Source organism: Narcine bancroftii, chromosome 7, assembly GCF_036971445.1.
Source record: "Narcine bancroftii isolate sNarBan1 chromosome 7, sNarBan1.hap1, whole genome shotgun sequence".
Taxonomy (NCBI): Eukaryota; Metazoa; Chordata; class Chondrichthyes; order Torpediniformes; family Narcinidae; genus Narcine; species Narcine bancroftii.
In genome coordinates, this window is record NC_091475.1 from 63,830,747 (window position 1) to 63,857,828 (window position 27,082).

General features: G+C 43.3%; 1 protein-coding gene across 9 annotated transcripts in view; it reads left to right on the forward strand.

Annotated features, from left to right (window-relative positions):
* Positions 1–27,082, forward strand: part of LOC138738971 (cell surface glycoprotein CD200 receptor 2-like) — a 112,226-nt gene that overhangs the window by 75,460 nt on the left and 9,684 nt on the right. For 8 of the 9 annotated variants that reach the window (XM_069890240.1, XM_069890238.1, XM_069890243.1 and 5 more), the window contains 4 exons: positions 1,931–2,085; positions 8,846–9,169; positions 14,461–14,748; positions 17,614–17,734. In XM_069890240.1, coding sequence (XP_069746341.1) covers positions 2,013–2,085; positions 8,846–9,169; positions 14,461–14,748; positions 17,614–17,734 — 806 coding nt within the window. In that variant the 5' untranslated portion in view covers positions 1,931–2,012. Of the gene's footprint in view, positions 1–1,930; positions 2,086–8,845; positions 9,170–14,460; positions 14,749–17,613; positions 17,735–22,901; positions 23,020–27,082 lie in introns of those variants that run through there. The other variant, XM_069890246.1, reaches the window with a different exon arrangement.

Here is a 27,082-nt window from a genome sequence, read left to right on the forward strand (position 1 = left end):
GATAGGGACTGGGGTTCAAGTCCAGCACTATCTGTAAGGAGTTTGTGTCTGCATGGGTTTTTCTGGGGGGGGGGGAACTCCAATTTCCTATCATCATTCAAAACATACCGGGGGTGTAGGTTAATGGGGTGTAAATTGAACTGCACAGACTCATGGGCCAAAATGGCTTGTTACCATGCTGTATGTCTAATTTTTTTAAACACACACTAGTACTCTCAATCACACAACACAATGTAATCAGTCACATTGGACTTAACACTACTGTAACAAATATGTTAATCTTAACATTCATATTTAAAGTTAAGGTATAAAATTATATATATTTTTGTTAAGATTATTGTGGGTTTTGAACAGGGTCACACACAGATACACAATACACTAAGGAGTGAGGTCATTTCTGGAGTCGACATGTCTTGGAAAGACAGAGCTATAGAAGAATTGAAGTGGCCTTAACTGAAAACTCAAGTACAAAGTGTGGTTTTTAAAAGCATTTTTGTGCACATTCAGCATTATGCTGAAAGCTGTTTCAAAACTGAAGTACCATTTGAGTGACTTGTGCATACAATTCAAAAACATCAGATGATTTAGACTAAGATGAGGTCAGATGTTTTCGAAGAAATGAAACTGAATCAGTGATGATGTCATGTCACATGATTTTCAGAAAGGATATGACTGAAGAAATCAGACATTTTGTGTCAGTTGGAAGAAACCATACCTCCTGTGAATACAGGGTTGCTTTCTCTTGCACAGTTTGTTTACATTTGTTATCTGTTTGCAGTTATTTTATTTGTTTAAATATTTTCACTACGTACAGTTTATTTTCTGCACTACAAATTAATGGTAATTCTGCCTGGCTCACAGGAGAAAGAATCTCAGAGTTGTATATACTGTCATGTAAATTATCTGACAATTAATCTGAAATCTAACTGATGACAAAGGTAAACAAAGTTTCCTCATTAAATATAGTTCATCTTAAATATCCCTAACCAATCTTCAGTTTAATTTTATGTAAAAATATCTATAATTTCACACAAAATGTGTGGTTAAATAACAAGAATCCCAATGACTACAGGTGAAAGGTGTCTGGTGTAGCAGTGATAAAGCTTCTTCTAGATCTTTTAATGTGGTTTCTGGCATTCACAGAAAACAAGAAACTCGTAATTGTGTCTATTTCATTGAGCTCTTGCGTTGAGTTAAAAACAAGAGACAATGAAAGCATACTTTGATTTGAAGATAACATTTGTTCAAAGACGTATTTGTGCTTGTATTTCTCAATAGAAAACATGAAACAAAAATATATGAATGCCTATTTTTCTTGTCATTGAATTACCCTTCTCAGCTTAACATGAAAGCCTTTCAGAAACCCTTGGATACCCCTGTGGATGGGAGGGGATTGGAGGGGCCTGGGTCTAATACAGGGATGTAGGACTGAAGCAGGAAGGCATGTTGTCGGGTGTGGACAAGCTAGGCCTGTGGGAATGTTTCTGTGCTGCAAGACCAATAATTTCCTCAGCACCCTCTGTTTCCCTCTCTCCTTAGCATCCCATGTGTTACTTCCGCCTCTCAATCCTCACCCCAAACAATTTTCCCTCGAGTGATCTACCTATCTCAATGTTCCTGATCATTGCTCAAGCAAAAAGTGCCCATCCAATTTTCCCACCTGCCCAGTGCTCCCCCCAACAACTCTCTTCCAATAGTCCTTTGTTGGAGCAATGCTGACCACAGGATTGGTCTGCGGCTGTACGTACAAGAGAAATGCTCACAGATCTCGCTGCACACAACTCTGCAGATGGATCGGTGGAATAGTTCAACCTTTGAGGGCTCTCTACACGTCATAGCGTGGAAACACACCGAGGAATTCCTCGGCCTACAAAATTTGTTGGTCTGATCGCTTTAGTTTGAGAAATGCTGTGATTATGTTCTTCTCCAGAGACTCGTTCGCTGCGGGAAGATGAGACCTGGTGAAATCTAGTGAGTTAAGACCCCCATCAAAAGAAGCACTGCTGACGAGAATGAAACCACTAAGGAAAAGGCTGAAGGCTCTTCTGATTCCAGTGGCCACCCTCATTTATTTTGCACGACCAGGTATTCTGCTCTGGGTCCTTTTGAACCCGCGTCTCAAGTATGTCGCCTTTAAACTTCTCGCTTTTTCTACCTTGTCCTTTTAAGATGTTCAAAACTCACCCTGTCTGAACATTTATTTATGTTCCTTATGTTACAAGATCAAACCAGCAACCACAAAGAAGGCATATCACACAGGGGTAAACATGAACAATTACTTTATTAACAAAAAAATTCACCTTCAAACTTTAATTCAAATCCCCCCCTTTTATAACATTGCCCACTGGTTACTATGCAAATCTTTATAACAGTGTAAAACTAATAAATTCCACAGCCTAAATATAACATATGTAATTAAAGTCTAAGTTATATTTCCAACCAGCCCACAGAAAAAAGACACAAAACACACAAGACTTCGATCTCAACTGAAGCAAAGATCATAAACAAAATTCAGTTTGTTTGGTAAACTGAAGCCAAAAGATCTTTGTGAGAGAGAGAGAGAGAGAGAGAGCACAAAATTCTAAGTTGTCTTGTATTGCTTGCAGAGAGAGGAACCACTGGCTTGGTCCAGATCCTTCTGGCTGCCTTCAGTATGTTCATCCCTTTTAAAATGCTCAACATTCTAAACTGTCCTCCAGACCATGACTCATGCTCTGGGCCTCCTTCCACTCCACAGCACCAGCCAGTGGTGGTTTATCATCCAAGTCCAGACTCTGTAACACTTATGCATTAAATTTCATCTGATAACACACCCATGAGACTCTTTACAATGTTAAAAGCTTTATATAAATCCTATTCCTTGTCGGATAACAATTATTTTATTTTTATCCATTAGCCCACAGCAGCTGGCGTGAGTAAGAAGACTCAAATAACTGAAGTAAATTTGGTTGTACATCTTGAGTTTGATTACAATCATCAGCATTAGGAAATTGAAATTTCCAAGGTTATTCATACTCAACAAATCTCTACAAATAATTTGTTGATCTTGACACTTCCTCTTAACTGGCGCCTGTTAACTTTCAGCTCGGTGTCTCATTTCAATAGCAGTGGGTAGCATGAAATATAGTTATTCAACTCACAAAAGTAGTTTTCCTGATTGGTGATCACCACCCTCACTCACTTTGCAGATACCCCATTGTCCTGGGAACATTGAGAAGGCTAAACGTGTGGCCACAACACAATCTATGAGACCCTTGAGCTACACAATCAAATCAGGGCACTGATCAGGAGAGCAAGTTGAGGAATAAATATGTTGAGGAATAAAGTTGAGGAATAAAGGTGCTGGTGAAGCTCAGCAGTCTCACAGAGGGTGGTGAACATATGAAATGGGCTGCCAGAGGATGTGGCTGAGCAGGTACAATTGCAATATTTAAGAAAAAATTGGATGGATCCATGGATAGGGTTATAGTCCAAACACAGCAGGTGAGTGGGATGTTTTGGTCAGCAGGGGGATTTGGACCGAAGGACCTGTTTCTATGCTGGATGACTCTATGACAATAATATAAGTACTTCACAAAATCGATAAATGGTACTGCAGAGCAATTGACTAAAAAAATTTCATCTTAACCTTAGTCTTCATTCTCCCAGGTGCAGAATTTCCAGTGAAATAAATGGGCTCACAGATTCTGCACCCAGCCAACCTGCCATTGGTTATTTGAGCTTTCTCAAGAAAGCAGGAGGTTGAAAACACCAATTCCTAGATAAGCGCACAAAGAAAACCCCCAGCCATAATTTTAGGAATATCTGGGTTTCAAAGTCCAAGAGCTGCAGTCCTGAGCTGGCTTGCCTTGATGGAAATTGGCCAAGTCTGGACAAACATTGATCAGCAGTTTGCTACACTGTGGGGAATGTGACTTGTATCAGTAAATTGAAAAAAAAAACTTTTGAAGGAAGAAGTGGTATAAAATTCAACAAAACTATAAATTTGTAGTTAGTCTGCATTTGGGAGTATTATGTTCAGTTCTGGTCACCTCATTATAGGAAGAACGTAAATGCTTTGGAGAAGATGCAGACTTGATTTACCAGGATGTTGCCTGGATTGGAGGAAATGCCATTTGAAACAAGGTTGACAAAGCGAGGGCTTCTGTTGCATGGTATAATAAGGATTTTCAAAAGACTCTGAGAAAGGTTCATAAATGTGAGAAAAATAGATGGTATGGATATGAGGCAGCATGTAGCTGAGTGGTAGAATCTTGGAAATGGAAGATGGAGAGAATGAGAATTAGCTGAATGTAGAAAAAGCAGACTCATCACTGCATGAGGGACCTTATGGTCCAAATCCATGCATCCCTCAAGGTCGCCATACAGGTTGATAGGATAGTTAAGAAGGACTCTGGGACGCTGGGTTTCATTAATCGGGAGATTGAGTTCAGGAATCATGAGATAATGTTGCTGCTATATAAATCTGTTGAGATCACACTTAGAGTATTGTGTTCAGTTCCGGTCTCCTCATTATAGGAAGGATGTGGAAGCTACGGAGAGGGTGCAGAGGAGATTGACCACGATGTTGCCTGAATTGGAAATTATGTCTTATGAGGCAAGGTTAGCAGAACTGGGACTTTTCTCTTTGGAGCTTAGAAGGATGAGAGGAGACTTGATAGAGGTCTACAAGCTTAGGAGAGGCATAGATAGAGTGAACAGCCAGCGCCTGTTTCCCAGGGCAAGATCAGCAAACACCAGAGGACATCTGTACAAAGTGAAGGAAGATTTAGAGAAAACATCAGGGCTACATTTTTTTAAAAACACAGAGATTAATGGGGGCCTGGTGGTGGAGGCTAGAACATTAGGGGCATTTAAGAGACTCTTCAACAGGTGCATGGATGAAAGAAAAATAGAGGGTTATGAGGTAGGGTGGGTTTAATTTATTTTAGGTACATATAGGTTGGCACAACATCATGGGCTGAAGGGCCTGTACTGTGCTGTTGTGTTCAAGGTTCCATGTTCGATGACACCATGGGCCTAAATGCATTAGAATACCAAGAGAAGCCACTGAACAAGATTTTACTGCCCTATAAATATATGATTGTTTAATGGATTGTAAATGGAACCTATTTATTTTTAAGTTTGCAACACTATTACAGCACCAGCGACCCGGGTTTGACCCTGCTGTCTGTAAGGAGTTTGTACATTCTCCTCATGTCAGTGTGAGTTTCCTTCGGGTGCTTCAGTTTCCTCCAAATGTAGGAGGATCATAGGTTAATTGGTACATTTTGGGGGTGGGGACATGGGCTAGTGGGCAGAAAGGCTCTGTAACCGTGCTGTATCACTTAGTTAAAAATCTCCTTAAATATTGTAAAAGATGAAGCAAGATGCTACTAAATTAATAAGGGAGGCACTGTTGGTGAGGCAAACAGCACAACAGCTTTGCAGCAACAGCTATCGGGGTTAACCATATAACCACTTACAGCACAGAACAGGCCAGTTCGGCCCTACTAGTCCATGCTGTAGCAAATCCCCACCCTCTAGTCCCACTGACCAGCACCCGGTCCATACCCCTCTAATCCCCTCCTATCCATGTAACGATCCAGTCTTTCCTTAAATGTAACCAATGATCCCGCCTCGACCACGTCTGCCGGAAGCTCATTCCACATCCCCACCACCCTCTGCGTAAAGAAATTTCCCCTCATGCTCCCCTTATTATTTTCCCCCTTCAATCTTAAACCATGCCCTCTAGTTTGAATCTCCCCCACTCTTAATTGAAAAAGCCTATCCACATTTACTCTGTCTGTCCCTTTTAAAATCTTAAACACCTCTATCGTCCCCTCTCAATCTTCTACGCTCCAGAGAAAAAAGCCCTAGTCTGCACAACCTTTCCCTGTAACTCAAACCTTGAAATCCTGTCAACATTCTCGTGAACCTTCTCTGCACTCTCTCTATTTTGTTTATATCTTTCCTATAATTTGGTGACCAAAACTGTACACAGTACTCCAAATTTGGCCTCACCAATGCCTTGTACAATTTCATCATAACCTCCCTACTCTTGAATTCAATACTCCGATTTATGAAGGCCAACATTCCAAATGCCTTCTTCACCACACCATCTACCTGAGTATCAACCTTGAGGGTACTATTTACCATCACTCCTAAATCCCTTTGTTGCTCTGCACTCCTCAATTGTCTACCATTCAATGTATATGACCTATTTAAATTTGCCTTTCCAAAATGTAGCACCTCACATTTATCTGTATTAAATTCCATCAGCCATTTCTCAGCCCACACCTCCAGCCTTCCTAAATCACCTTTTAATCTACAGTAATCTACCTCACTGTCCACAACACCACCACTCTTTGTGTCATCCGTGAACTTGCTTATCCAATTCTCCACCCTTACATTCAGATCGTTAAAATATATAACAAATAATAGTGGACCCAGGACCGAACCCTGAGGAACTCCACTAGTCACCGGCCTCCAATTGGACAAACAATTTTCTACCACTACTCTCTGACACCTCCCATCCAACCACTGCTGAATCCATTTCACTACCTCCTTATTTATACCTAATGCCTCCAACTTTTTTCCTAACCTCCTGTGGGGAACTTTGTCAAAAGCTTTACTAAAGTCCAAATAGACAACATCCACAGCTTTCCCTTCATCAACCTTTTTTGTAACCCCCTTGAAGAACTCAATCAGGTTTGTCAAGCATGAACTACCCCTGACAAAACCATACTGATTACTCCCTATCAATCCCTGTACCTCCAAAAATTTGTAAATAGCATCCCTCAGAACACTTTCCATCAACTTGCCCACCACAGACGTCAGACTTACAGGCATTTGGACCCTTTCTTAAACAGAGGAACCACATGCGCCACCCTCCAATCCTTTGGTACCACCCCCGTGGCCAGTGACATTCTAAATATCTCTGTTAATGGCCCCACTGACTGTCCACTACCCTCCCTGAGTGTCCTAGGGAATATTTTGTCCGGTCCGGGAGATTTATCCACCTTTATCTTTTTTAACACAGCCATCACTACCTCCTCGGTTATCCTTATATGCTTCATGACCTCCCCACTATTTTTCTTTACTTCAACTGGTTCAACATTTTTTTCCCTAGTGAATACCGAGGCAAAGAAATCATTCAAAATTTCCCCCATTTCCTCAGACTTCTCACTCAGCCTTCCCTCACTATCTACAAGGGGTCCAATTTTATCTCTCACTAATCTTTTACTTTTAATGTACTTATAGAAAGGAGTTTATACATTCTCCCCGCGTCTACGTGGGTTTTCCCCGGGGGCTCCGGTTTCCAAAACATACCGGGGATTATAGGTTAATGGGTGTAAATTAGGCAGCACAGACTCATGGGCCAGAATGGCCTGTTACTGTGCTGTATGTCTAAAAATTTCAACAAAAAAAATTTCAAATAAAAATTTACTGATATTAACTATTTCGGGCTGGGAAGACATCATCATTAAGAGATGCGTCCACAGGTCTGGCCTATTGAACCAAGAGCAAGAGCTGAATGGCTGAACATCCATCTCAGTCTTTGGGAAGTTTAGACAATCAGCGATGTTTAAAGATACATCAACTAAATTCATGATTTCATCACAAAATCCTTCAGACTCAATCTACTCAAAAGTATGAAATTAGAGGCGAACCAATCACGGTCAGTTCACACTGCATGAATCAAATCTGAAATCCTGGGAGAAATACTCGGAATTAACAAGAATGCCCGCTGTTGCTGGGATCAAGAGCCAGCATGTCTCGGAAGGTCATGCAGCACCCACAGGAAGTAAAGGGTAACCAGCGTTTTGGGCCTGCATCTTTCCTCAGGTCTCAGCCTGAATGAAAAGCTGGGGGGAGGAGGAGAGGAGGGAGGAATGGACAGGGGAAGGAACACAGGCCGACAGGAAAGAGGGCACAGATGGGTTCAGGTGGGAGAGTAGAAGAGAAAAGGGCTAAGAAGGGATCAGGAGGGGGTAACTCTCTGATAGGAAAGAGAAGGGGTGGGAGTTGGAGGAAAGGGGGATAGGGTAGGAGAGACAGGGAGGGGATTAATGAAGATTGGAGGTTAATATAATTGCCATCTGGTGGAGAGTGCCCAGATGGAATATTGCACGTGGCCTCGGTTTGACAGTGCGTGAGGCCATGGACAGACATGTTACTGTGGCCATGGGGCGTGGAATTGAAGAGTTTGGCCACTGGGAGGTACTTACTGTTGTGAAGGTATTGAATGAAGCATCTCCCAGTCTGCTTTACGCCTCACTGGTAGAGAGGAAGCCACATCAGGGCCACTGGATGTCGTAGCTGACCCCTGCAGATTCACTTGGAAGGGCTGTTTGGTGAATGGTTGAGCCGTAGGAGAAATCTCAGTGAAACCATCTCCCAATCTCCGTGCATCGACAGCTATTTGGTGCCAACATTCAGTAATTGTGTAAAAAGACCCAAGCAATCTCCCGGATGACCAATCACATCGTTGGTCAGGGGTTCTGCTCTATCTGGTTGGAAATGCTGATCGCTAACTGGACAACTAATTGTTTGGTAAATTTCAGTACGATAGAACTGAGGGTTAAATCACCTGCAGCAACACTTCGGCAGTGATGTTGAGTGGATAATCAATTCTGGTGAAGGATTGGCTGGCACAACCACAAAATGAGATGTAACTGATAATGTGGAAATTTTGCTCTATGTCCTCACCACAAAAATATATCAGATTTGAGGCCTCTGTCAACAGAAAAAGCAGGAAATATACTTTAATGCTAAAAATTGCCAATGTGCTGTCTGCTGGGCAATGTCTCTGCCTGCTTGCACTGTTATTTACTTTAACATTCCTTCATTTCACTTTTTTTAGGTTTCCTGACTGCCAAAGAGACAAGGGCATTATTAGGTCAGACGGTTATTTTCAGATGCCCACTGAGTGAAAATATGACCATGGTATCATGGTCATTTCAGGAAGATACCAAAATCGCAGCTCTCCGATGCTTAAGGAAAGAATTGTTTCAGTCCTTCTACAACCATTCCAGAATAATAATCACAAATACTGCATGTAATACATCAAACCACAATATGACTCTTCAAATCCAGCCCGTGACCCTTGGTGATGATGGGAATTACACGTGTGAAATAGCAGATCCAGATGGAGTTCATAAAGTCATCTTTTCCTTAATAGTAACAGGTGAATCATATTATTTTCTCATATCCACAAGAAAAATGGTCATTTGTTGGATATAAGCAAATACAAGCCAGTGCCTGTTGGCGAAGGGCTCTGTCCCAACTCCTTGATTGCCTTCTAGAACATAGACCATTGAAAGCCACAATGTTACACTGACCACAATATTGTAAATAATCTAATATTTTCCCTTCCCCACATCCATAACCTTCTGTTTTTTATCACATGCATGTGCGTATCTAAGGGCCTTTCGAATGTTGCTTTTGTTCCAGCCAGAAATGCAGTTACTTCCTATGAACACTGCGTGATCAGTGGAGTTTCTCCAGCACGTCTGTAACCTGCACTGGATCTCAGCATCTGCAGGTTTTCTTGTTCACCAACATAATTTCACTATTTTGAGATTCAATCAGGAGTCCGATGGGAAAGGGATTGCCAACATTTCAGGATGAGATCCTGAATTAGGAACTTTGATTCCTTGTCTCCCATAGACGCTCCCTGAATCTTGACTTCCGTCAGCAGTTTGTTTATCGTTCCAGATTCCAGCACCTTTGCAAACTATCACTTGACCTAGACTACAGGTTTTTTTAAATTAAAACCTTAGTTTTGTCTCATTGTAAGAAAAAAACCATCAGTAACCACTGTTACCATCCTTGACTACAGTCACAGGTACAACTTAACTTCTAAACAATATGAACAGGACCAGCCAGGTACAGTCACCAAACAAAAACAGACTGTTGGCCAAACTATGTTGGCATCAGATTTCTTCCACAAGGGTTATTCTTTCCAATTTATACTGACATTAGCAAAATAATGTGCATTTAAATTGTGTTTCAGTAATGGTGAATCGATTTAGTAGACATCTTATCTATCCTTAGCAAGACCATACAGTTTGCATGCTGAATGAGCAACAGGTAAATGGATAATTCACACCCTTTCTAAAGATGTCACTTGCACATGAGATTCAACAAAGTGTTTGACTTCAATCAAAACCTGACATGACTTAGCGTAACATCCAGAAGCATTAGCATTGGTTGCAGGAGTGATAGCTAAGACATGACATTTGAACAAACCTCGAAATATACACATTTTTACTGCTAAACTTTTGTGGGCTACTTTAATTTTGTGGCATAATGTTAATAAATTCATTGAGAAGCCAATTGTACAATTCTGGAACATTTAGATTCATATAACACTACAGCACAGAAACAGGCCCCTTTGGCCCTTCTAATCTGTGCTGAACCATTTTTCTCCCTAGTCCCATTGACCATAGCCATTCATTCCTCTCCTATCCATGTACCTATCCAAATTATTTTCAAATGTTAAAATTGAGCCCGTTTTCACCACCTCAGCTGGCAGCTCATTTCACACCCCCACACTCTATATGAAAAAGTTCCCTCTCATGTTCCCCATTAAGTTTTCCCCTTTCACCCTTAACCCACATCCTCTGGTTTGTACCTCACCTATCCTCAGTGGAAAAAGCCTATCTATATTAACTCTGTCTATCCCCCCTCATAATTTTAAATACCTCTATCAAACCAACCATCATTCTTCTACACTCCAGGCAATAAAGTACTAACCTGTTTAACCTTTTCCTATAAAAATTGAAATCCTGCCAACATCCAAGTAAACCTTCTCTGCACAATTTCTATCTTATTGATAGCTTTCCTGTCATTAGGTGACCAAAACTAAAAATAATACTCCAAATCTGGCCTCACCAATGTCTTATACAACTTTTACCACAACATCCCAACTCCTGTACTCAATTCTTCGATTTATGAAGGCCAATATGCCAAAAGCTCGCTTTACAACCCTGTCCACGTGTTTCACAACTTTCAGGGAATTATGTATCTGTATTCCCAGATCCCTCTCTTCTACCGTACTACTCAGTGCCTGACCATTCACTGTGTATGTCCTTTCTTGGTTTGTCCTTCCAAAATGCAACACCTCACACTTCTCTGCATTAAATTCCATTTGCTATTTTCAGCCCATACTTCCAGCTGATCCAGATCCCTCTTCAAACTTTGAAAACTTTAGCTGTCCATGACACCTCCAATCTTAAAGAACCATAGAATACTACAGCACAGAAAACAGGCCATTCAGCCCCTTCTAGTCCATGCTGACCACTATTCCGCTAGTCCCAATGACCTGCTTCTACTGCATAACCCCTCCCAACCATGCATCTATCCAATCTATTCTTAAAACTCAAGATTGAGCCTGAAATCACCATATCACATGGCAGCTCATTCCACACACCCACCACTCTCTGAGTGAAGAACTTCCACCTAATATTCCCGACAAACATATCTCCCTTAACCCTAAAGTCATGTCCTCTCATATTTATCTCCCCCAATATAAGTGGAAAAAGCCTACTCACATCCACTCTGTCTATACCTCTCATAATCTTATAAACCTCTATCAAATCTCTCCTCATTCTTCGCTCCAAGGAATAAAGTCCTAACCTGTGTAACCTTTCCCTGTAACTTAACTCCTGAAGACACGGCCACATCCTAATAAATCTTCTCTGCACTCTTTCAATCTTATTGTAGTTTGGCGACCAGAACTGCACACAATATTCCAAATTTGTCCTCACCAATGTCTTAAACAACTTCAACATAACATCCCAACTCCTGTACTCAATACTTTGAATTATAAAGGCTAAGATGCCAAAAATCTTTCTTTACAACCCTGTCCACCTGCGACACCACCTTCAGGGAACAATGTATCTGTATTCCCAGATCCCTCTTCTCCTCCGCACTCCTCAGTGCCCGACCATTTACCAGTGTCCGACCTTGGTTTGCCCTTCCAAAATGCAACACCTCACACTTGTCTGCAATAAACTCCATCTGCCATTTTTTGTCCTATTCTTCCAGTTGGTCCAGATCCCTCTGTAAACTTTGAAAATCTTCCTCACTGACCACAACCTCTCCTATCTTTGTGTCATCAGCAAGCTTGCTGATCCAATTTACCACATTATCATCAGATCATTGATATACACAACAAACAACAATGGTCCCAACACAGATACCTGAGGCACACCACTCGACACAGACCTCCAGTCTGAGAAGCAACCATCCACTACCACTTTCTGTCTTCTCCCACACAGTCAATTTTGAATCCAGTTTACAACCTCTCCATGGATACCTAGAGTCTTAATCTTCTGAACTAACAACCTCCCATTTTCTCCAGTTGCCTGTACCTGTTATACACCTCTCTCTTCTTCTGAACCAGATCCCCAATATCCCTCGAAAACCAAAATTCCCTCTGCCTTCTAACTTTGCCTTTAATCCTGACAGGAACATACAAACTCTGTTCTCTCAATGTGTAACCTTTGAAGGCCTCCATGTACCTCATACATCCTTACCAAAAACAACTTATCCCAATCCACGCATTCTAGATCCTTTCTCATTTCATCAAAATTGGCCTGTCTCCAATTTAGAATTTCAACCCGAGGCCCCGACCTATCCTTCTCCATAATTAACATGAAACTAATGGCATTATGATCCCCTACACATACTTCTGTCACCTGTCCTGCCCCGTTACCCAATAGGAGATCCTGCATTGCACCCTCTCTGGTTGGTGTCTCTATATTGATTTAGAAAACTTCCCAGAACACATTTGACAAACTCTAAGCCATCCAGCCCTTTTACAGTATGAGAGTCCAAATCAATATGTGGAAAGTTAAAATCTCCTCCTGTCACAAATTTCTGCTTCTTACATCGGTCTGCTATCCCTCTGTAGATTTACTCCTCCAATTCTCTCTGACTATTGGGCAGTCTATAATACAACCCTATCAGTGTGGTTACACCTTTCCCATTCCTCAGCTCCATCCATATAGCCTCAGTAGACAAGCCCTCTGACCTGTCCTGCCTGAGTGCAGCTGTGGATATTTTCCCGGGAGAGCAATGCCATTCCTCCCCCTTTCATTTCTCACCTCCTTCCCCACCGCCCCCCCCACCCCTTTAATATCGTGTCTAAAGCAAAGAAAACCTGAAACATTGAGCGACTAGTCCTGACCATCCAGAAACCAATTTTCACTAATAGCCACAGTCATAATTCCATGTGCAAATCAGTGCTCCAAGCTCATCTGCTTTTCCTACAAAACTCCATGCAGTAAAATAGATGCACTTGAGAACATTTCCACCATGTACAAACCATTGACAACTAACGGTGCATGTAATTTTCACACCATCGGTTCCCTCTGACACTTTGGTTCCCATCCCCTGCAAATCTAGTTGAAACTCTTATTGGAGCTGCACTACCAAACCCTCCCTCAAGGATATTAGTCCCCGACCAGTTCAGATGGATGCCATCTTGTCAGAACAGGTCCCACCTTCCCTGGGAGAGAGCCCAATGGTCTAGAAACTCAAGCCCTCCCTCCTGCACCAGGTCTTTAGCCACATGTCCAGCTGCATTATCCTCCTATCTCCTCACTAGAGTGTAGCATGGGGAGCAATCCTGAGATCACAACTCTGGAGGTCCTGTCCTTCCACCTAGCACCTAACTCCCTGAATTCTCCTTGCAGGACCTCCCCACCCTTCCTACCCACATCACTGATCCCTACATGGACCACGACATCTGGCTGCTCACCCTCTCTCCTGACAAAGCCGTGAACTCAATCTGGGATATCTTGTTCCCTGGCACCAAGGAGGCAACAAACCATCCAGGATCCTCAATCTCTTCCACAGAATTTCTTATCTGTCCCCCTAACTCATCTCTGCTCCTCCCTTCCCTTCTTAACCACAGGACCAGACTCCGTGCCAGAGACCTGATTGCTGTGGCTTGTCCCTGGTAGGTCATCCCCCTCAACAGTGTACACAATAGTATACTTTATTGAGGGGAATAGCCACAGGGGGGCCCAACACTGCCTGTCTGTTCCCTTTCCCTCTTCTGACTGTCACCCATTTACCCTCCTCCTGACTCCTAAAATTGATAGTGTCCCCTGTAACTCCAGTCTATCACCCCCTCTGCCTCCCAAGAGTTCATCTGACTCCAGCTCCTATTCGTTAACTCAGCTTGTCAGGAACTGCAGCTGGATGCACTTCTTGCAGATGAAGTCGTCAGGGATACTGCTGGCTTCCCTGACCACCCACATTCTCCAAGAGTGGACCCTGCCTTGGCTCCTATTCCCACTAGATGAACAAAATATATGACATTGAAAACCTGCCCTTACCTGTGCCTACCTGTTGAATCTGTTTTATTCCTCCAATAGGGTGGTCGTTCTTACTTTAACTCCATCTATTTGTTTCATTTAAAATCTTAGAACGTGCTCACATTCAGATTTTTTCTGTTTTTTCCAGTTCCTCCCACTGTTTCTTTGACCATTGAAAGCAAATTAAACGACACAACAATTGCTACATGTATTGCTTCAAACGGGAAACCAGCTGCACAAATTACCTGGTACTCAAATAAAAAAGGAAACTCCTCAGTAAGTGAGACTGTTCATGGAAACAAAACCATAACCATACAAAGCAGGAATAGTATCACCACCCACCGGTTGGATGAGCAGATAATCTGCAGTGTGAACCACCCAGCATTTAATGGAACATACAACTATACAATTCCACTGCATCAACCCACTCCAAACAGTAAGTAGACATGCATTGATTTATCTTCCTGAGCTTCTAGAAACTTCAGTTAAGTATGAGTAAACTACAGAACACTCAACAAAGTAAGGATGTTTGAATTTGGATTAATTGCCTTATCTGCAAACCTTGGCTTCTGTCCTGGAGCAATGGGAGGGGGGTGGGGGGAGTCAATCATTGCCCCACATCTGGTGGATGAACTGTCAAGAATGCATAACTTTGGTCTCTTCTGAAATGTTGAATTTAATTTGAGGCCAATTTGAAAATACCAGTGTAAAAGAATGAAATACACCACTGACAGAGAGTCTGAGTCACACAGCGTGGAAACAGGCCCCAGTTGTCCCATCCGCCTATATCCCTCTGAACCCAGCCTATCCATGTATCTGCCCAATATTTTCTTAAACATTGCAATGGTACCCACCTTAACCACCTCCTCCAGAAGCCCATTCCATACACACACCACCCTGTGTAAAAAAAAAAATCCCCTGCTCTGGAAAAAAACTCTCTGTGTTCACCCGATCTATTCGGTCATGACTTTGTACACCTCTATGTGATCACCCTTCACCCTCCTGTGCTCCAAGGAATAAACCTGCTCAACCTCTCCCAAGAGTTCAGGCAACATTGTCATAAACAAAAGAAAATAATAGTTGCAGGAGATGCAAATCCTGGTCAAATTGAGTTCCATTGATGTGAACAGTGACCTATTAGCATTCGAAGGTAGAAGAACAATTGTTCCTTCATTTGGTGAGGTTTACCATTAACTCTTCAATATCTGTATCTGGCCAATGAGAGTAGAATTTAGAAAAACACCAAAAATGTTCAACCAAAATGGACACTTCATCAGAGGATGCCCTGAGAAAGGATATTAGTTCATTTGGATAGAAACAGAAAAAGCAATTGTCAAAATACTAAATCAAAGAGAGTCTGCCTTTGTGTCCCTCAACAAGATGAAGACAAAAGTGAAACGAACGTTCCACAGGAAGGGACTTTGGGCCAACAGTGTAAATATTTATGTACAGAAAGAGATTCAGAAGAGAAACTGGGAAAAACTAAGTCAGAAGATGACAGTGACAGGAAAACAGTAGAATCTATAACAAGATAGATGTAGACTTCTACATAACAAAAACATCAGAGTGGACTCTGTAAAAATGTCATGTTTCCCTAGAGTAGCAGAGTTCGTGGAGCTGTTACAGCAACCGCAACCTGGGTTCGAATCCACCGCTCTCTGGAAGGAGTCTGTACCTTCTCCCTGTGGGTTTCCTCTGGGGTGCTCCCACCCTCCAAAAATGTATGGGCTTGGTAGATTAATTGGATGGCACAGGTTTTAAGGGCTGGAAGGCCCCTTTACCTTGCTGTGTCATTAAAATTAAACATTCCTTGAAGAGCATCATAGACAAGCAAATATAGTATTTGTTGCTTGGAGTTCCAAAACTCTTTGATAAGATATCAGAGAAAGGTTAGTTGAAAGGGAGAACGAATTAGGTGAGAACATTTTAACGAGTAAAGAGAAGTTATTTCTGAGTTTATGGAGAGGTAGTTTATATCTATATAAAAATAAATACATATTCTTTAATAAATAGTAGAGTCTCAGTGGGTTAGTATGAGCAGTATAAATACTTATTAAAATTTAGTAATTAGGAGTTTTTGAAAAGGCAACAACAAATTTACTGAAGGAAGTTTTATGTATAGACCCTTAAAAGCCTTCTGATGAATGGACCAATGAGCAAAATTTAAAAGTGTCTGTTAAAACTGGAAAGAGCATCAAGTGGAAAGGGAAATGAGCAAAGAAATTAATTTAATGCAGAGATACAGCACGGTTACAGGCCCTTCCAGCCCACGCCACCCAAATACACTCATGTGACCATCTTCCTGTTGTGGAGTACATCTGTTTTGGTCAGATGGAAAGGAAAGGACGTCTCCCATGAGGTCCTCCTGAGTTTCGAATCTGGTCGGCAATTGCTGAATTGTTATTGTGCACAAAACTTCGAAGGTGTCATCTCCTGCTCACAAGGCAGATCATAAAGTGTGTGGGACCCTGGCTTTCCACCACAGTCGTTAAATGAGGCAAATAAGGAAATGAGTCAAAGGGGAAAAAATTCAACAAATAATCCTGATAAGAAGGGAGCAGCAAGATGCACTGAAAGAGTGTGATAAAATGGATAGAATTTTTAAAATTGTGAAGTGTTATGACCAAATATAGACTCCTCACCAAACGACCGATTTCTGTTGTATATTCTTCTACAGTATATTAGAAACTCATTCAAATATTAAAAAAACAGCAAGGCAATATTACAAATAGAGTCTTGAGTCATGAAACTTCCCAAGGATCTTCAAACCTTTGTGAAGTTGCAGTGTAATATAAAAGCTAGAACATTGCAGCACAGTCCAGGCCTTTCAGCCCATGATGTTGTGGTGACCCATGAAGACCTACTCCACAACAATCTAAGCCTTCCCGACCTCACACCCGTGACCTCTATGTTTCTTACGTCCATGTACCTATTGAAGAGTTGTTTGAATGTCCCTCTCGGACCAGCCTCCACCACCACCCCCACCACCCCCCGATAATGCATTTTACGCACCCACCACTCTGTGTCCACAAAACGTACATCTGGCATCTCCCCTGAAGTTTACTCTGCTCACCTTAAACGGATACCCTCTGGTATTTGCTATCGTTCCCCCAGAAAAAAACATTTTATTCACTGTTGAAAAGAGTAAATTAAATGTGAATGCAATAATAAAATTGAATGTGAATTTTCTTTCCAAGTGAAGGTATTGACAAGCCTCCGATTTTAGAAACCATATTCTTCAACATTTGCTCCAAAATGAACTCCAAACAAATAAACTAAATTAATGCTTGTGTCATTACAGATTTAGGACTCACTTCAATCTATTTATTGTGTTCGTGCCTCATTAGTGGGGCCATAGTTATGTTCCTGGCCTTCATCACCGTAACCTATTTTAAGCGCAGACAAAAGCAAAATTCCAACAGGTGAGCCAACATAACTTTAAGATAATGACAAGAGGGAAGGGAAATAATTGCAATTTCAAAGCAAACTTTTCTGATCAGAAGAGAAACGTACGTTGTTACAATGTTGTCAGTGATGCCCAGTCTGTCTGTTTAGCCCACAGTGAGACCCACAGTTGTTGCCTATCTTCTTGTCCTATATCGTGAAACATGGAACATAACAGCCCATTACCTCGTAGCTCTCGACAACTCAATCCCCCAACTAATGAAGACCAACACCCCACCTTATCAATTTCCACAGCAACGTGGAACAGTGCAGCACAGTAAGGCCCTCAGGCCAATAATAAAGGAACAGAAGTAGGCCATTCAGCCCAACGAGTCTGCTCCGCAACTCCACTCTGAGTTAAACCGTTCTCACATCTAGTTCCAATTTCCGGCCTTTCCCCCATATCCCTTGGTACCCTGACTAATTAGATACCTTATCAATCTCCTCCTTAAATGCCTCCCAGCTGTATGTGGTAACAAATTCCACCAATCCATGACCCTCTGGCTAAAGAAATTTCTCATCTGTTTTAAATGGATACCTTCTCATTCTAAGACTGTGCCCTCTTGTCCTGGATTCACATCTATTTTGTCCAGCATTTGAAATGTTCCAATGATTAGAATCCAAATACTGTATTTACAGTAAATCTGCAAAAACTAAACCCTCCCTACCTCATACCCCTCTATTTTTCCTTCATCCATGTGTCTAAGAGGTCTTGAATGCCCCTATTGTTCCAGCCTCCACCATCATCAAGGCATTCCAAGCCCCCACAACTCTCTGTGTAAAAAAAACTTACCCCTGATGTTGTGGTTTCTTTTATCTTAAAGAAACTTGGGTTCTTGACCTTGTGGAGGCATCCATTTTGAATGTACTCCTAGCTGCAACAACTCACTTCTGACTCCCTCTAGTGGCCAGGATTAACACGAGTACCCTACCATTACACCGCCTTTCCTTGAGATGTTTAATCTAACACTAATACAGAATTCATTTCCATTTAAAGCTCAACACAAACATAAACAAAAAGCAGCACAAATTTTTAAGAGTGCAGTTCTTTTTCTTTTAGAGATTCAGTCTGTCAGGTGCTTTGATAGATGTGTGGATCTTTTTAAACACAGGTGCTTGTGTCAGCTCTGCTGGTCCATTACTAGCGGCATTTCTTCTGTTGCTGTGCAAGTTGGAGCTTCTGCATTTGTCTGTTCCTGCAGTGTCTCTTGCATTTTTAGCAGGCTGTTTTTGATTCCTCCTCAGTATTTGACCATCCTCTGTTCTGACAGTATAGGATCTTGGCTTTATTTCTTCCACATGTCCCATGGGTTGGAATCTCTGGGTCTCACTGTCTCGTGTTGTGCCAGTGGCCCTAAGCTTCTTGCTGATTTGTTATAGTTTGCTTTTTGTTTCCCTTGCAGATGCTTTCATTTCTGTTCTTGTTTGGGTCTGCCAAGAGTGGTCCATAGTCTACGTCCCATCAGAAGCTCAGCAGATGACATGCCATGTTCAAGTGCTGAAGCTCGGTAACTCAACAGAGCTAGATATGGATCTGAGTCACTGTCTAGTGCTTTCTTAAGCAGCTGTTTAACTATGTGAACTCCTTTCTCCGCTTTGCTGTTTGACTTTGGATGCAGAGGTCTTGACGTCACATGTCGAAAATCATACCCTTCTGCAAAGTTCTGGAATTCTCTACAGCTGTAGCGTAGCCCATTATCACTGTAGATAATTTGAAGAATTCCATGTCTTGCAAAGATTAATTTCATATATTTGATCACACAAGCAGCAGACATGTTAGGAAGCTGTGCAATCTCCGGATAGTTCAATAGATAGTCAATAACCAGTAAGTAATGCTTTCCATCCATGTGGAACAGATCAGTCCCAACTCTCTGCAATGGTTCTGCTGGTACATCAGTTATTATCATGGATTCCTTTTCCTGCTTTGCATGATGTTTCAAACAGGTCTCACAGTTGGAAACCATCCTGTCAATGTCAGCATTTATCCCTGGCCAATAAACAGCAGTTCTGCCCCTCCTCTTGCATTTTTCCATTCCAAGGTGCCCTTCGTGCACCCTTTTCAGCATCTCTTGTTGCAGTGATTGAAGAATGACAATTTGCTCTGTCTGAGTAGAAGCCAGCTCTGATGTATAATATGGCTGACATTCACCTCTAGGCCATCTGCCGTACAGATTCTTGATGACCTTCTGTAGAACTGTGTCCTTTTCTGTTTCAGCTGTAACCTACTTGAATTTCATGTCAGATACAGGAAGAGATTCAGTGATTAGGTTCATGTGGAGATTCACATCTGTCTCTGTGGAACTCTCATTGTGTATGTCATTGCCTTGGATAATGCATCAGCTAACACAATAAGTTTCCCTGGTGTGTACACTCTCTTGACTACATGTAAGTTTTCACATGCTTTGTCACCCAGCAGTGATTCATGTCCATCTGGGACTACTGTGCACCTGAGGTGGTGCTCTTTATCTTTAACTTTCACCTTTCGTGTCAATGTCCATTGTTGGCTTTGAGTTGGACAGGATTTGCATGGATGTATGACTTTATCTTCATTGGCCTGATGTCACGCTCACAGATCAAATTGACTTTTCCCACACGTTGAACTTGAAAGGAATATTTGCTCCATTTTTATTCAATGATACAGTCCACGTGTCCTGCTCGACTCTGATCACACCTGGCTCTTCAGTATCTCTTGGTTTATAATCTTTCTGCACCACCATGCCAAAGAAAAGTATATCACTGAGGATAATTTCTTCTACAGCAGTGGCTCTCAAGCTTTTTCTTTCCACTCACATACCACTTTAAATATTCCCTATGTCATCTGTTCTCTGTGATTAGTAAGGGATTGCTTAAGGTGGTATGAAAAAGTTTGAAAACCAGTTTTAATCATACCTCATTGACTCGTTATGAGCAGGGTTTCTTCTTCTTTCTTTTCTTCTTTTTCTTTGGCTTGGCTTCGCGGACGAAGATTTATGGAGGGGTAATGTCCACGTCAGCTGCAGGCTCGTTTGTGGCTGACAAGTCCGATGCGGGACAGGCAGACACGGTTGCAGCGGTTGTAAGGGAAAATTGGTTGGTTGGGGTTGGGTATTGGGTTTTTCCTCCTTTGTCTTTTGACAGTGAGATGGGCTCTGTGGTCTTCTTCAAAGGAGGTTGCTGCCCACCGAACTGTGAGGCGCCAAGATGCACGGTTTGAGGCAATATCAGCCCACTGGCGATGGTCAATGTGGCAGGCACCAAGAGCTTTCTTTAGGCAGTCCTTGTACCTCTTCTTTGGTGCACCTCTGTCTCGGTGGCCAGTGGAGAGCTCGCCATATAACACAATCTTGGGAAGGCGATGGTCCTCCATTCTGGAGACGTGACCTACCCAGCGCAGTTTGATCTTCAGCAGCATGGATTCGATGCTGTCGGCCTCTGCCATCTAGAGTACTTCGATGTTGGAGATGAAGTCGCTCCAATGAATGTTGAGGATGGAACGGAGACAACGCTGGTGGAAGCGTTCTAGGAGCCGTAGGTGATGCCGTTAAAGGACCCATGATTCGGAGCCAAACAGGAGTGTGGATATGACAACGGCTCTGCATACGCTAATCTTTGTGAGGTTTTTCAGTTGGTTGTTTTTCCAGATTCTTTTGTGTAGTCTTCCAAAGGCGCTATTTGCCTTGGCGAGTCTTAACCCCAAAGGAAATGGGTCTATGACAATTTTTCTCAAGCAAAATATTTCAGCAATAATTGGGTCTAGAGCTGTGATTCTCAACCGACCCTTCCCATTCACATTCCACCTTCAGCAATCCCTTACTAATCACAGAGCACCGATGGCATAGGAAATACTTAAAGTGGGATGTGAATGGAAAGAAAAAGGTTGAGAACCACTGGAATAGACTAAAGGGAGACCTCAGTGATCTTCCCACTGTGATAGTTCAGATTCTATCACCAACGTGTATATGTACATATGTACAGATGGTAGTGTAGAATGACTGTGATTGGCTGAGAGTGTAGCCACACCTACTGGCAGGTCTTAAAGGATTGCTCCTAGCCAGACCAGGTCATTCTGGACTGGTCGACCTACTTGTGATATGCTCTAGTCTTTTAGTTAATAAAAGCCTTGGTTTGGATCAACAGGTCTTTGGTTCTTTCGACGCACATTACACCTACCTTTTGCCTGATAGCCTGTTCTCCTCCCACTTCTTCTTCCTCCCAAATTAAATTTTTAATTTAAAATTAGACATATAGCGCAGTAACAGGCCCTTTCAGCCCACGAGCCTGTGCCACCCAATTAAACCCACTTAACCTACAACCCTGGTACATTTTTATTTGAACAGTGGGAGGGAAGTAGAGCCCCTGGGGAAAACCCACACAGACACAGGGAGAACATCTAAACTGCTTACAGACAGTGCAAGATTTGAACCCAGGTCACTGGTCCTGTGCTAACCACTACACTAACTATGCTGCCCTTTAGTATCTGTGTACTAGCCAAATGTGATTTGGGCACCAGAACCACAAGTACCCTTTTGACATCTTTTGTTGGATGTTACTGAACCCATTCTCACCCTGCAGTCCCACCCAACCTGCTGAACAGTGTTCATTTCACCAACACAAAACATTCAAGATTTAAATTTTTTCCCCTATTGAGAACATCATCCTCCAGTCTCTGCACCGACCATAATGAGAACTTAAAGTAATTCCATCTGCCTACCCATGGTCTGTATCCCTGCCTGTTCATGTGCCTTTTGAAATGCTTCATCATTGTTACAAAAGTATCTGTTCCCACCACATCCCCTGGCATTGTCTTCCTTCTGGGAACTTAGCTGTCCTTCTCCATGTGAAAAAAAACTAGCACTTGAAATCTCCTTTAAAATCCCTCTGCTCTTCCCCCACCTTGAAGCTCTGTCCTCTATATTTTCAGGTGTTTGAAATTTCCACGGCTGGCGCAGCTAATGTAGCGGTTAGCGCAAGGTATTTACAGGGGCAGCGACGCAGGTTCAAATCTGCTGCTGTCCATAAAGAGTTTGCAAGTTCTCCCTGGGACCCACTCCACCCTCCAAACATATGGGGTTGGCAGGTTAAAGGTCCAGAATAGGCTAAGATAAAAAATACAGTTCCACCCTGGGAAACAGACTCTGTTGACACACCATATCTACGCTCTCACAGATTTACAAACTTCCATCAGGAAAACTCTTGCCTCGGACACCCCAAAGAAAACTATCCAAGTATGTTTCTCTTCAGGAGAATGAACTGATGTGATGCTGGTGATTACAATGGTGTCCTAAGGACACAACTCAAACTAAGCTCATCTTTGTCAGGTGTGAGATCATTTAATGTCTTTCAACCATTTGAAGCTTTCTGGTAAAAATGAAACCACATGAAAGAGCTGATGTGAAAATCAAACTGTGTGCAATGTTGTAAAGTCCAGAACGACATAGAAATCTCCTGTGGAAACACTGTAGGAGGGAGAGAGACCATATGAAAAACAAACTGCCATCAGGCAGTGAAAAAAGATTAAATGAGTGAAACATTTAGGTCTAGGTGAAGGTATGGGAAATACTTTCCATTCATCTAAAAACATGACTCACAATGTTTCCTTAGATCAGTGTTTACGTTAGAATAGATTTTTGCCTGGAATCAATTTTGCCCTGAAATGGATCCAGTTCAATAACTTTCCTGAAAGTTTCGGAGCCCAAGTTTCATCACTGAAGCAGGAGCAGATCCAAGATTAAACTTCTGGCCTGTTATTATTGCTTTGAAATGGGCAAGTCTGCAGGTGCTGTGATTGTAGTAGAATACACAAAAGTGCAGGAGCAGGTCTCGCACCATCTCTAGGAAGCAAAGGGTCGCCAAAGTTTCAGGTCGAAGCCTTTCGTCAAGAGACAAGTCAAAAGCAGGCAAACGTTTGAAGGTAGAGGTCGGGGCGGGGGGAAGAGTACAGGCTAACAGGTAAGAGGTCAGAGGTGGAGATGGGGGGAGGGGAGAAGAGAGGGTGCTGAGCGACCTGCTGAGTTTCTTCAACACTTTTTCATATTGCACTGCAATTATCACCCGATCATTAAGAACATTTATTGATAGACCCCTATTGATAAGTACTACTGTCCAAGCTTGAGGATAAAACCCCCCGAGGACATCCACGAGGTCCTGACCAACTTTTCAGGTCCCAATTCGTGATGTTTTTAAATGGAGGGTGTGGTGAACTGCTGTATCCCTGATTATCGGGTTCCGCCCTGTTCCGTGACTGACCCTGTGCCCCCTCCCTCTTTGACCTTGAATAAAGCCTCTAACACCTTGACCCTTCCCCAGAAAGTCCGGGTCACAGCACAGGACGAGGACTTTGCCCATTGTGAAGATCAGCCTCTCAAGTTATTTACTGCGCATCAATTTTATTCACAATTTTTTTGTTTTTATCACTAATAATGGACCAACTCCTGAAACCCGACAAACTGGATATCGATCCACAGTCGCCTGATGCCTCAGATGGCTTCGAACTCTGGCTATGCTGTTTCAGGGTCTTCCTACATAACTCAGCCAGAATCGTGGCCACCGATGCAAACAGACTGCATCTTCTCTTCTCCCAGGTCGGAGCATGAGTGTTCCTAACGATCAGGGACGCCGCCACATACGTGGAAGCAATAGATATACTCAAAGAGACAATACAGGGAGAAAGTTTAATGAGGTGTATGGCAGACACATGCTGGCCACCCACAGACAGCAACTGGGCAAATCAGGCTATGAGTTCCCCTGGGCCCTGCAGGGACTCGCATGCAAGTGCAACTTCCAGGCAACATCAGCTGCCCAAAACATGGAAGACATGATCCAGGATGCCTTTGTTGCAAGCATTAGGTCTGAACTACGTGCACCAGAGATGACTTGAGCAGAGTGAGTTAGACTTAAAAGGGGCGATTGATCTTGCAAAGTCACTGGAGATTGCCCTCCACGACTCGGAAGTGTACTCTGCAAGCAGGCCCACACGGAGATCGCCATTCTGGTACGCGGGTCTACAGACCAATAGTCCACTAATACGCCCAATTAACAAGCCCACCACAGTCGCTGTCTCCCAGGTGTCATCACCTGAAGTGCTACTTCTGTGGCCAGGTAAACCCTCCACCCCGCCCCCCAAAACACAGCCCAGGGAGAAACACATGTTCCAAATCCAGAAAGAAGGGCCATTGCGCAAGGGTATGTCAATCACAGCACTCCATCCCCAGCGCTGCCGACTTCCAGGGGGATCCACGCCACCGCGTTGGCACTGCCATCATTCCCCCAGATGGTGAGTCAGCGTGGGTCGGACCAACGACTTACCCTAGCTTTGGTGGTGCTGGATCAGAACAGCCCTCACCAACTCGCAAGCTCCAGGATGGATGTCTCCATCAACAACCAGGTGACTAAATGACTTTTTGATAGTGGGAACACCGAGACCTTTATTCATCCTGACACTCTCTTCAGACCAGTCGGCTACAAAGTCGCACTAGCCTCACTCTCACTCTGCAGAAATCCACAGCTACATTACGGTGATGCTGACTGTGCAGGGCACGACATATAGAGACTTTAAATTCCTCGTTATGCCGCAGCTCTGCGTGCTGGTACTGTTGGGGCTAGACTTCCAATCTCACTATATGATGTTTGTCTCCCACCTTTCAAGGTTGGCAACCCACAGTTCCTCACCTGGCCACTCTGCCCTAACCACCCCCTCCAGTGGCCACTTTGCCCTACCCCCCACACTGGCCCAACCAACGCACAGTCTCTCTACTCTCCACATCGACCCTTCCGCTGCTGTTCGCCAATCTTACCCCCAACTGTAAGCCAGTCGCTACAAGTGAGCGGGCGATACAGTGAGGAGGTACGATGATTCCTGGATTATAGTCAAAGCATTAATTGCTACATGCCACTGATGTGTACCCCCTCCCTCACATCGTGGATATGGTTAACCAGATCACCCAAGATCATGTGTTCTCCACAACAGACCTGAAATCCACCTATCACCAACTCCCCATCTGCCCTGAAATCTCCAATGCATAGCTTTTGAGGCAGATGGCCATCTCTACCACTTCTTCAGGGTCCCCTACAGTGTCACAGTCCATTTTCCAATGGGGGACAGACCAGATGGTAGACCAAAACAATCTGCAGGCCTCTTCCTATATCTGGATAACGTCATGATCTGTGGCCACGACCTGCAAGGCCACAACACGAACCTCCAGAAATTCCTCACCACCGCCTGAATCTGACTTACAATAAGGATGTGTCTTTTCTGAACTAACCTTGGCTGTGTCATGGAGAATGGGTTCATTGACCCCGACTCCGAGCACACATAGCCTCTGCTAGACCTACCTCTTCCCTTCAAAGCCCTAAAAAGGTGCCTGGGGTTCTTTTCTTATTATACCCAGTGGGTTCCAAATTATGTGATAAAGCCCACCCCCTTATCAAGTCCACTTCCTTCCCCCTTACAAATGATGCATGGGCAGCCTTCCACCGCATAAAGGACATCGCGATAGTACAACGTATGCGGTGGATAATCTGCCCCTTCCAGGTGGACAGCAATGCATCAGATTTCACTCTGGCCACCATCCTTAATCAGGCAGCCCACCCCATGCCCGCACACTCCAGGGCCCTGAAGTCCAACACTCCTTGATAGAGAAGGAGGCTCAGGTGATAGGTGAGGCAGTATGGCACTGAAGGCACTACCTGGCCTGCAGGCGTTTTACCCTGGTCATGGACCAACGTGCCATGGCATTCATGTTCAACAATAAACAGAGGGGTAAGATAAAGAATGATTAAATTTTGAAGTGGAGGATCAAGCTCTCCACCTACAATTACGACATTCTGTACCAGCCAGGGAAGCTCAATGAGCCCTCAGATCCTCTGTCACAAAGGACATGTGTCAGCACACAGGTGGATCGCCTCAAAGCCCTCCACAACAACCTCTGCCATCCCGGTGTCACAAGATTTTTTTCACTTTATTAAATCTCAGAATCTGCCATACTCCGTTGGGGATGTCAGAGGCATGACCAGGACTGTAGGGTTTGTGCAGAGTGCAAGCTGCACTTCTACCAACAGGTCAGGGCACACCTGATAAAAGCCATGCACCCCTACGAGTGCCTGAGCATGGACTTCAAGGGCCCCCTTCCCTCCACCAACCGCAACAAATACTTCCTCACAGTTATCGATGAGTATTCGTGGTTCCCCTGACATGACCACTATCATAGTCATTGAGGCCCTACGCAACTTGTTCACCCGGTCTGGGTGCCCATCATACATCCACAGCGACAGGGGGACCTCATTTATGAACAACAAGCTGCGCCAATTCCTGCTGGCCAGGGGTATCATCACCAGCAGGACAACAAGTT